We start from the raw sequence: 12699 nt of genomic DNA on the forward strand, positions 1-12699 counted from the left end.
ATTGGTGCTGAAGTAAAAGCAGACAATACAATTCAAAAAGAGGGAAGACAAATACTTACTTCTAATGCATTACCATTTATTCAACCTCTTCCTTGAAATACCAGGAAAACAAAACTGAAAAATTGTAACTGGCAACTTTGGAAAACACTGTCAAAATGGAGATGTTTTCCAGGCTGGATAGTTTCCATTTGCCCCTCTTCTCTGTCTCCTCTGTTCTGCTCTGGCTGCTGGGAGTTATTTCTTTATGGACTACGTCAACTAACCTCAGGATTCCAGTTGGATTTGGCCAATGAAAGACACTGGCAGGAGATCAAAAGACAGGAGGGAAGGAGACTGGGGTCTTAAAGCTCCTGGAACCTTCCCAACCAAGGTTATGATGGGCCAGCTGGGTCCCTCCAACAAAGTCCGCAGCTCCTATCAGGAAGTCCTCTCCCAGAAGCTGCCAGCTGGTTCTGGTATCCAAGTCCTCTCTTTCCCCCTAAGCCTATGTGGTGTGGTTTCCCATTGTATTCACCCCAGCCTGCTGTACATCCCCAGCTGGTTTTCCTTAACCCCACCTGCATCTTTCTAAATAGTTTCTTTATTAAACCCTTCCTAATTACCCTATTTGTGTGAGCCATCTGTTTCCTGCTGAGACCCTGACCGATGCATTTTCTAATCAAGAATGTACTACAGAGAAAACCAAAAGTGCCGGTTCAGAGCATTAGATGTGTCTTTTGGAGCACTGACAGAACGTTGCAATAAAGATCAGCAATGTTTCAAAAATGGAAAAAACAAGATGTTTGGCCCAGTTGTTCTATTACAATAAAACAGTAGAAAACCTGTTAAGAATAATACATGCAAATTTGGATAAGAGGGTATGAGAACAACAGTATATAAATGATTAATGAATAAGATTTATTACATTGACTCATGGTGTAATGGTGACAACAAATATTCAACTCTGGAAAAGTGTTGTATAAATACATAAAAAATGGTGATAGGGCAACTCCCACCAACCAAAAGTTGGTCTTAGCGCCATCTTGACAAGCATGTTATATGTTGCCAAAACTCTGATTTTGTCATTGAATTCCAACTCTAGTCACTGTGAGATGAAAAAGTAATTTTTAACATCTAATGGCAACACGAGACAATTAGTTTCAAATGAACCACACAAATACTGCCAAAGAGACAATAACAACAAAATACCTGAAAACTAATAGAACTTAAAACTAAAAGTTATTTGGAATAAGGCAATGAGACTAGTAAAAATTAAAGTTTCACAAAAGTAATTACATTTTATCCAAATGAATGAGCAAAAGAAGAAAATGATAAGGAGAAAAGAGGAATGGTAAATTTGAACATCCAAGTAAGAAGAGCCAGTTGTGAGCCAGACATGGGAAGGGGAGCAAAGAGACTATTCCCCAATATCTGTTTTCCTTTCTTCATGTAATAGAATATTTATTAGGGAACATGCCTATCACAAATAAAGACTGTATTTCCCAGCGTCTCTTGAAACTCCATATAGATGTATGCCTCAGTTTGGGCCAGTAAGATGTGAGCAGAAGTGCTATATGAAACTTCCAGATCATGCCCTTAGAAAGAAGAAATGTGTCTTCACTTTCCCCTTATCCCCTTCTCTCTGGCTGAAAGAGCCACACGGTGATGTATATACCATCTTGGTATACGTGGATGAAGGCAACTCACTAAATTTGTCAGATCAATGACACAAAAGGAGTCTGAGCTTTTGATGCCTCATAGAGTAGAGATGGTGCAGGAGCTGAGACTCATGCGTGTGTGTTGAGGCGGGGAGCGCATCCTTACGTTAAAGTCGTCATTTTTGGTCTCCGCATACAAACCTAGACAAGAAGCCAAGTGGACTGACTAAAGCAGTGCTTGGTTTAAAGAAAAAAGACATAAGCCTCTATGAGCCAAAAGGTGAAAGGTCTTAAAACCCACAAAGAGAAATCAGACTAGAAGTTTTCTGAACAAAGGGATCAGATCATGCAAAAGAATTCTTTTGATCTCTGTAAAACAAATATGGCTTAAAACCCACTCCTGTCAAAAAATCCAACTGAACACAAAAACATTGAATGTAGGACTTGGAAAGCAGGTTACTCTAAACTAGAACATGATCTATTGGCTGCTGTGCGCTAGATGTTACTTCCCCACATTTGCATTCAGTTAGATGAATGTGGCAGTCAAATGTTTAACCGATTACATGTATCTCTAAAAACAAATCTGCGCCGTTCAACTAACAGCTGTGAACTACAAACTGTTGTAGTTCACATCAGGAGCCACCTTAAATTTGCTATATTTTAAACTGTTCGTAATATATTTTCTTGGAATATATATGGCACTGTAGCTTAACATTTTCAAAACTGTACCTGAATGTGAATTGAAATTGACTACCTGGTGATTACTCAGCTTAGCTGAGCATTTCTAATTCTTAGAAGATCTCTGGGGGTGAATTTTCCAAGCATGTACAAAATTAGTTGAATAACTTCCACAGTTTTAATGGCATGGTGCAGCTAAAAGCCTACATGCTATTTTGAAAGTTTAGGTGCAATTGGTGACCAAGTGAAGTAACTATTCACCGTATGCTCTCCTTATTCACTCAAGAAAATTTAAAGAGAAAAATGGATGGCAATATCCCAAAAGGATTATTATCTTTATTCCAATGGCACCTGGAGGTCAGGAATCCAATTTGGAGGATATGTAACCAAGTTAGGAAAACAAAAAAGAAGGACTTGAATTTCTGTAACATGGGAACTGCAATTCCAAGATCACAATAGGTATCCTCTATGAGGCAGCAGCACCGCAGGGGGTGATCAAGTGAAGAATCCTGGCTTACCAGATAGAAAGGCTGCTAAAGTGCTGGTGTCAGTGGTTCCTGTAATTTTTAAATTACTTTCTCACTCCTGCCACATTAACATCTCCTGGATGTATCATAAACTACTTATTGAGGCTGTTCAGCTGGAAAATTGAAAAGAAAGACTTTCAAGGGTTTTTCCTCCCTGAAACAGGTAGGAAGATAGAAAATGGCCCTTGTTTCTTTTGTTTCACCCAGGATAAGCTTTTGAGAGTCTAGTGAATTTGCCACCCAATAAAAGAATTATTTGTGTACATATACATTTAAATGAAGCCTGGAAATATGATAACAACAAAGGGAAGATGGTTGCTTTTCATAACTTGAGCTGTTCATCGAGAAATGTCAAAACATATTTACCTTTTGAAAATGTCAAAGCTTAACACTATATGTGATGAACCTACTTCAATAATCTGTGAAAGTGTTGCAATTCCTCTACAAATATTGTGGAATCCAAAAAAATGTTCATGCTAACAAGGAAATACATTAGGCCACACAAAGCCAGAATAAAGATGTCATCAAATCAATTCATTTAAAGCTGAAACCATCAACTGCCAGGAAATATTTTGCAAGTCTTTTCCTGTATCTATATTGTTTCAAGCTACCTTATGTTCCTTCAAGCAAATACCACTCCTAGGTTATAAATGAATCGAAGTGGAATGAAATGTCAGTGTGCGATTTCTTTAAACATAATTTCTGTACATTTAATTATTTTTATCTTAGACTGTGTGCATATACTTTTGATAAAAGAAGCTCAGATGTAAGTATCTGGCCCGACACGTTGTGCAGTACCATTGAATTTGTATGCATAAAGAAGCTTTAAGATAAGGTAAGAGTAGAGGAAACAGCAAGAAAAAAATCCAGAGGTCAGAAAATATAGAACATGCATGGAACAACCAATGGTTCAGTTGTGCTGCATTGTAGGGTGCTAAAGGGTAATCGTGGGGAAAAGTATTAGGATAGCCAAATTGATGTCATGTGGCTTGGGGTCTTAAATGTCAGGTGCAAGAGTCTGGGCTTTTCTATAGGTGACACAGCGCCAGTGAAGGTATTTGGGCATGTAAGTAACATAAGTAATCTGCACTTTAAGAAAACTAATCCAGCAGTAACAAAATGGATTTGACAGGGGTGATACTGAATGAAGGCGGGACAACCAGTAAAGACAGAGTTGAATGGATACAAGATTATGTTTTCACTCAGTAGGATTCCCAAGATGATACAACCATGTACCCAGAGAGCGTTCTTTCTGAGAGTAATACAAAATCATGAATTAATTAGTTGGCATGGTGCAGGTCAGAGTGTTATTAACGTGACTCACCAGTGTTACTGGACTGGAATGTCCTTCATCAACCAGAACACTATGGCCATGATTAGTCTTGGGGCCAACTGGGGGACGGGGAGACAGGATTGGCATGTTATTTCCTATAGTCCATCCTGCGTGCTCTCCCTAGAATAAGAAAGTGATTTAACAAACCGAAGCATAATTAGTAATCTAGGTTACTTTAGTGCCTGCCAGATAAGAGGTGTTATATGACTAGAGAAGTTCTTTCTCATTCTTTTCAAAAGTACTCCCTCTGAGGACCATCATGATAATCAGAAGATGTTTCCACAGCTGTACTGGGGACTTGGGTGTGGTAGTGAAAGGCAGGAAATTGAGTATGCTTTATCCAAAGAAATAGCTGTGCTCACAGTAACAGCTACAGATGCAGTGTATCCTTAGTTTCAGCAATAATATTTATTAATCTGCTTTAAGCAGATCATTACAAGAAGAACAATGTTCCTCACTACTCTGATCAGTAGAGACTACTAGAAAGTATTATTTTTCTGCCTTAAAAAATTTTTAAATAATGCCATAAGCAAAGGGTTATATATTACATATGGGGGACCTAAAATATAGGTCTTTCGCCAAGTGTAGCTATAGGTGAAAATGTTATGAATAAAAATCGTACAGAGGAAATGAAGTGTCTATCAGGAATTTCTGCCAGTGCTAAAATGTGCCCATGTATCTGGTTAGTATGTCTGGCAATCTGGACGAGAATGAATAGAACACTGTTTCAGGAACCATTCTCCAGTAACTATTTTTTCGATCAACATTTCGGCAGATAAATTATAGAATCTATCAGTCCTCAATATAGGACACTATTGGTAAAGTTGACTTAACCACAAATCTCTACATACCAACTTTTCTGATTTTGAAAAATTGACTTATTGTCTGTTATTTAACAACACTTTTGTAATAAGAGTATGTTTTGACTAAGATAAAATAGATTTGAGTCTATCAGGCAAGGGGAAAATTACTGTTTCCTATGGCGAGTTATTCCACAGAAGCTTTACGAATATTCATCAGTTTGTGAAATGTGTCTTAAGCCCCACATTTGTAATACCCTGAAAATGAAGAACAACACGTGGGTTTGAATGGCTCAAGAAATTGAGTAAAACTGCCAACCTGAACTGAAACCTTTCAAGCATGCCTAATTGAATCTCTCATCTCTTGATTTAAATTTACACATCTTCTAAGTTGACTACAAAGATGAACTATCAAATGCAAAGTAAAAAACAACGAATTTTAAAATGCCTTCACAAAATGTCTAAATCTTAAGCTTTTGTTTGCTAACGTAGATCTTTCCTACCATATATTTTCAAGGGTCACATTCACATGAAAATGTACCATTGGATAATTCTTAAAATGCCCCATTTTCCATCCCATTGGGAACATCACCATCTATTTTTATCTTTTATGACAAACAAATCTTTTGACCTCTATCACAAATCAATCAAGAAAATACAAAAGCAAAATTTCAAACTTGAGAAGAACGGTTTCAAGTTTTTCTTACAATGACTTGTGCCTTATACAGTTTCTCTTGCACACCAGCTCCTATCTTGTCATGATCTTCTGCAATAATAGTGGCCAAGATTTAAGCCTGGTGGAACGATCATTTGACCTCAGTTATGAGTTACCCCAAAATAAAGTGCCCCCAAGCCACTTCAATAATAATACCATTGGCCTTCAAAATCATGAAATATTATGAAGTAAAAGAGTTATGTAGCTCCTTACCTTAAATCTCTGAATTCGCTCCTTCCTAGCTAATGTCTCCAGTTTCTTTTTAATTTCAAGCTGATGGTAACGCTAAGCACACAGGAAAGAGTGGAGGAAAGAATCATATCAATTATAGCAAAGAAATTTTTAGAGGAAAATAATCCCACTATCTAACTGTATTCTCATTTACCCCTCTTGTCATTGAGATGGAGAAGAATCACCTGCATAAGTGTGCAAGTGGGAATACAAATTGGTACAACTCTTTGGAAAGCCAATTCCTAACATACATTAGGCAGTTAAAAGTGTTCCTACTCTGTAACCCATAACTTTCATTTCTAAACTTAAGGAGAAGTCTGAATAATAAAAAAAAAATGTTTTATGCACAAATATGTTGTCTGAAACGTTTTTTTTTCCTTCAAAGCAAAAATTCAGGAGCAACATAAACTTTAAAGAGAATGGTTTAAGTTTTTGTTGCATCCATATAATGGAATAGAATATAATTATTAAAATAAGGTTCCTAAAGATTTGGGGGATTTTTTGTTTTGTTTTTTTTTAAAGCACTTTACTGAGGTATGATTGATATACAAAAAGTTGTACATATTTAATGTGTATTACTTGATGACTTTGGAGATAAGTATATACCTGTGAAACTCTCAACTACAATCTATGTCATAAACATATCCATCACATCTAAAGGTTTCCTCCCACCTTCTTTATTATTATTAGTTTGTGATAAGAACACTTAAGATCTATCCTCTTAGCAAAATTTTAAGTGTACGACACAGTACTGTTAACTATAGGCAATAGATCTATATAGTAGATCTCTAGGGCTTATTCATCTTGCATAACTGAAACTTTACCCCCGTTGAGCAATACCTCCTCATTTTCCTCTCCCCCAGGCCCTGGCAACCACCATTACACCCTCTACCTCTATGAGTTTGACTAGTTTACATTCCTCATGCAAGTTGGATGTGGAGAAAAGGGAAACCTTGTACATTGTTGTTGGGAATGTAAATTGGTGCATCCACTGTGGAAAACGGCATGGTGGTTCCTAAAAAAATCAAAATTAGAACTACCCTATGATCCATCAATTGCACTCCTGGGTATATATTCAAGAATTGAAATATTCAACAATCTCATGTTCATTGCAGCAGTTTTCACAATAGCCAACACATGGAAGCAAGCTAAAGGTCCACCGACGGATGAATGGATAAAGAAGATGTGGTACATATATACAATGGGATATTATTCAGCCTTTAGATTTTGTTTAAAAAATGGAAAGTACATGTAATGCTGATAAAAGTAGGATGCAGAACTGCACAGAAACACAATTTTATTGGTCAAGCTCACATTACGTGCGTATCTGTGTGCTGGGAAAGTGCATCATCTCTTCTTGAACAATTCCAATTGCTAAGCAGTCTCATTTTACAAATGAAGAAACTGAAGCAGAGGGTCGTGAACTTGCCCCAGGTCATACATCTAGTCAGTGGTGGAACTGTAATTTGAATCTTGGTCTATCTGACACTAACTTCCTGTTTGGCTTTTTTTTTTTTTTTCATAAAAACCCAGTAGTCATCTTATTGAACCATTCTGCAGCTTGAGATCCCCCTGGCTTCCAGGACACCACTCTATCAGGTTTTCCCACTGTTTGAAGGTTCTTATCTAGCCCATGTTGTTTTTCCCAATTTCCTGCAACGCACATACCACGAAGCTAGAAACCTCAGAGTGGCCCTGGGTGTCTTCTTCCCCGTTCCTCATCCAGGCAGTGTCGGTCTCTCTCCCTGTTCCAGATCCCTGTGGGCAGCGGCATTGCCCCAGTATGTCCACTACTGCTGTTAGCCCACACCCTCTGGCAACAGCTTCCTAGCTGACCTCCCACCTCCAATCTTTTCCAGCTCATTAATCCATCTTCCACATTTTTAGCAACATCATCTTTCTGAAACAGCTCTGCTCATTTATTTCACTCCGTGCTGAAAAATGTTTCATTGTTTCATCACCTACACTGCAAACCTAGCTGGGAATTGAAGGCCTCCAGAAACAGGGCCCCAACTTATTGGAGAGTGTCACTTCCTGCCAGTCTTTCAACCAACTCACAGTGTAGTCTGGCCTCAGTGAGCTTTCCTTTCCATCCACAATGTCCCCTCACACCTCTGTAACTTCACACCTGCTGTCTTCACTCTCTGGAATGCCTTGCTTATCTTTTCATGTCAAGTTTCATTGAGTCCTCCAGGTTCAGTTCAAAAAAGCAGGACCTCTGTTTAGCTTCCTCTGACTCTCACAGAGGCAAGTCATCATTCCCTTCTTTTCTGAGCTCAGTCTATTTGTTCCTCTCTTCTAGCATTTGATCACTTTCTACAGCATTTTTAAAAAAATTATATCTCACAGCTACATCACGTAGCCCCATACTGGTACATGGTAAGCTTGCAGTTAATGTTTATTGCATGAATGAATATGTGAATAGTAATACAACAACATTAGTAAACAGCATCAGCATAAACTAAATGTGAGACAAATGTAACAATTTAGAAATATTTTATTTTTAAATTATATTAATATATTATATAAAATTATATATTACACATTAACATTTATCTAAGCTATTTATTCCAAACTTTAAGAATACACAAAGACTCTTTAATAACAGCACATTTAACAGTTATGATGTGTGCATTACAGGAAATTTTGCAAAACGAAAGTTCAAGAATCAAGGCTAAGATAGAACTTGGTGATTAAGTTTGAAATTATGTATAATTAACTTTACGCTGTACTATTTTTTCAACGTTAGTTGTAGGATTCCAACTAATACTTTTATAAAGAAGTGAATTTGGGAGCCATAAACAATGATTCTATGTAATTCATGCACATGACATAAATCACAACATGAATTCCTAAATGAACAAATCATATACATCCGAAGAGAGCACAACACTTGCTCAATTTAATAGTAGCATAATAATAAATATTTTGAGTGGCACTACACTTAGTATTGGTTTACTGATGATTCTACAGTTGGTCATAAATGTTTAGTGCACCCACAGGTTAATGGTTTTATGAGCCAAGTTTTCTGATTTACAGCTACTTGGTCAAGCCGAGAAGTGACATGCTTTTTCACAGACATTAAAACGGTATTGATGCTTGAAACTACAAGTTCCATGGAGCGAGGCTAAAATAATTTATCGAGTTAGCTAGATATCCTTCTAAAAATGCCATGTCAGACTGAAAAAACAGTTGTTGATACTTGGGTTGTGAATCTGTGCTGACCAACGTGGCCTAAAGTAGGAGGGACAGCAGATGTTTCAATGCCTGCTCCTTGAAATTTAGCATACGGCTGAGCTTCGGAGCCTTCAAAGAATAACAAATCCGAAATAATTCATGGCAGTGGAATTACTGATATTTAAACAGATGTCACTTTTTTTTTTAGCAAATGGAAATTGAGGTACAGATGGTGAGGGCTGGTATGTTTTAAAGTAGCCATTACGGATTAAAACTCTACATTTGTTAAATTAAATATCACAAAATATACAATGATGTCCATATTTTTCCCTAACTGAAATGAAGGAATGCTTACTTCAGTGTCTTGTCTCCTCACTACCTAGAGAGATATAGAGTATTTCTCAGGTCACCTTGTTCCATTCCTTTTTAATGAACTATAGGAAGAATTCCCCTGCTTCTGGGTACAGAAAGTATTATTAATTATCATATTAATAAATATCAGTTGTAAAGAAAATAGTTAATACTTGTACCTCCATATCAAGAACCTTATGGAAAATAGCCTGGGCTAAGCACTCCCGGATATATTTTTGGTGATCCCTCTTCATGATATTTAGCTTGTATTCCTTTTCAGAAAGTATCCTCCCATTTCTTGTGATCTGTCATGAACAAATAAAACATATATAGAAATACAAAGCAGAAAATGTATTGTTAGTTCCCTAAGAGAGAGAGATGGACCGTCAGTTGATCAGACAGAGAAGGAAGCAGCGTCTTTTAAGGCTAATGAGGTGTAGTGCTATGGCTGATAAATTTTCACTTTTAATGAATGTTTCATAAGGAAAAAAAAAGAGAAAGACAGTCTCATATACCCATCATTATGAAAACACATACAGGTGGTGCACTTGACGTTTAAAACAAGGTTTTCATTAGAGTAACAATTTTCCCTTAATGGAACCCAGGTGTTCTTTTCATTTCTTTTTTTGAACACGTTGGGGAAGAAGGCGTGGGGTGCTACCTTGAAACGGTGAATAGGAGCAGTGATCACAGGACTGATGATCTCACAGGAAATACTTTGAAGGGCAAACCATGTAAGCTACAGAGGATCTCATCAATTTGTTTTTAAAATAATTGGTTTCATTACTTTGTTTTCACACTGCTTTTCTTCTTTCACTCTCTAGCCCAGAATGTAATTTAATTTGCTGTGATTCAGATTATACAGTACTGCAGATATAAAGTATTTCAGATTGGTTTCAAGTGACATTACTGCAAGTCCCAGGAGTGATAGTTTCTGAATTTTATTTACTTGTTTTTCTTTTATTCCTTCCTATGGGCATATGTGTTCTATTTTTCTACATCTTCCCTAAACTGAGGATGTTATCCTTCCTGGAATGTTCATCTTCCTTTTCACTTATTTAAACCCTGCTCTTCTTTCCATACCTAATTCAAGTCCACATATTTCTTAATTTTGATAACTAGTTTTTTAGTACTGTTGTTGCAACCTATTGGAGTATCGAGATCAGCTACAGTTGTGCTACGAGTGATTGATTATTGATCATCTTTTTTATGAATGCATTTTCTAATGGAAGAAAGCTGTGTGGTTATAGAAAGTGTGCTTGGAATTACGAATAACTCAGTTATAGTCTTTGAAATGTGTTGTCCATGGGATATCATGTCATGACTATCCAACCAGGAAAAACTGTTGAGAACTTCCTGCACTGCCCCTCCCTTAGCAAGTAACTTGTCATTGATATTTCTCCTCTGGGAGTATCTAATCTCCCCAACTAGACTGGAAGCTCCTATAGGGCAGAAGTTCTTAAACTTGAGCCAGCATCTGAAGAATCACCAGGAAGACAAGTGGAAAAAGACTGACGGACCCCACCCCACAGTTTCTGACTCAACAGATCTGGGCTGGGGCTCTAGAATTTGCATGTTCTAACAAGTTCCCAGGCGATGCTGAACACTCCTGATTCAGAGACTGTATCTGAACTGCTCTAGAGAAAGGGCTGCGTCCTTCCTGTTTGAGTTGCCATGCACATAATCAGTGTTCAATAAGTGCTTGTTAATGATGTTGATAAGTAAATACAAAGTCCTTCCCATTTATATATGAAGCTCACAGACTTTTATCTGAAGAAGTAGTGTTAATGTTACCCACAACAATTACAACAACAATTTATTACACATCTCTAATTGCTACAACAATCTTGAGAGTGGGGGTATCATTATCTTTATTACCGTCCTTCAACTGAAGAAGTTGGAGCTGAGAAAGTTAAGTGTTTTCCTGAACATTCTGTCTTGTAAATGGCAGAGCCAGGTTTCAGCCAGGTGTGTCTGATAACAAAGCCCCAGGAGACAAAAAGCAGGCTCTCTGAGAACTACCCAGACAGAGTGCCAAGCACATAAACAACAATTAGAAACGCAATGCATATCCTTTCAACACCATGGCAACAATAGTTAAGGAAACCCACAGTGTTTTAAGAAAGTAAACAGCTAAAATTGTTAGTCACACTTTCTATAACCACACCCCTTACTTTGAATGGAAAACTACAGTGTTTTTTAAAGGTTTTACATTATAGACATTTAGAGAACTGGAAATTTTCTGGAAATGATAGTTTTGAAGCTAACGAAAGACACTAATGTATCAATAAACCATCACATGAAATGAAAGAGTTTTTAAAAATTTAAAGGAAAATTTTGAACTGTTCATGTCTTCCACACCATATCCTGTGATTATTAAAAACAATATTTTTTTTCTGAAGACAGTAAAGTCTTTTCTATCCTTACTCCTTAACAGTTCCTGGTTTATACAATATGTTCAATAAATATGGGTTGAATAAATGAGTGGGTAAATAAACAAATGACATATGCTCTTGAAAACTCATAGGGATTTTCCTCAATAATTTATAAGTTGCCTTAGCAGCCATCATGACCTCTCTTCCTATCTTTTGAAACACAGCCTCAAATATATAAATCAGAGCTTTGGAAAGGAAGTAATTTTTCTAAAATGAGGGAAGGGAAAAGATGTCACTGATAAGCTCAAAGAGGAAACCAGAAAAGATAGGGAATTATTGGATTTAATGAAACAAGAGGGCAGGTAGAAATGAGACCAAATCTTACCAGCCCTGATCTCAAGAGATGCCGCCTTATCCTTGTATTGTTAAAATATCCAGCCAGGTGTTTATCCGTAAGACTATTATATGCTGCAAGTAATCTGGAACAGAAAAATGAAACCATTAAGGTTTTATGAAGTGTTGCTTGATAACCAAAGCAATTCTTGACTCTCACCCCCAAACTGTGCATAATCATTCATTCATCCAGCCAGCCAGTCATTTACGTATGTGTTTAAAAAACAAGTATTGAGCACCTACTGTTTTCTAGGTTTGATGATAAGGACTGAGAGACAGCCCTGATGCTGTTTTATCCCACAGACAAGTACGGAAATCAGACATGAACAATTAAGTTGGTTATGAAAAATCCAATAATAGAAACATGCAAAAAATCGTGGGGACACAGAGAAGGGGCCACCAACTCCAGTTGTCAAGAAAGCCTTCGTGGAGGAAGCCTGATGGAAAAGTAGGGGCTTCCTCAGAGGACCCTTCAGCCTCTG

At 37.2% G+C, this 12699-nt stretch overlaps 1 protein-coding gene across 1 annotated transcript in view; it reads right to left on the reverse strand.

Moving 5' to 3' along the window:
- The window catches only part of ERICH3 (glutamate rich 3), a gene marked incomplete at both ends in the record, with an annotated part of 145727 nt that overhangs the window by 62922 nt on the left and 70106 nt on the right, over window positions 1-12699 (reverse strand). Inside the window, 4 exon segments of the mRNA XM_079924004.1 lie at window positions 4167-4295; window positions 5904-5975; window positions 9629-9754; window positions 12210-12303. Coding sequence (XP_079780130.1) covers window positions 4167-4295; window positions 5904-5975; window positions 9629-9754; window positions 12210-12303 — 421 coding nt within the window.

This window comes from Stenella coeruleoalba (genome assembly GCF_951394435.1).
Source record: "Stenella coeruleoalba genome assembly, chromosome: 1".
Lineage (NCBI taxonomy): Eukaryota > Metazoa > Chordata > Mammalia > Artiodactyla > Delphinidae > Stenella > Stenella coeruleoalba.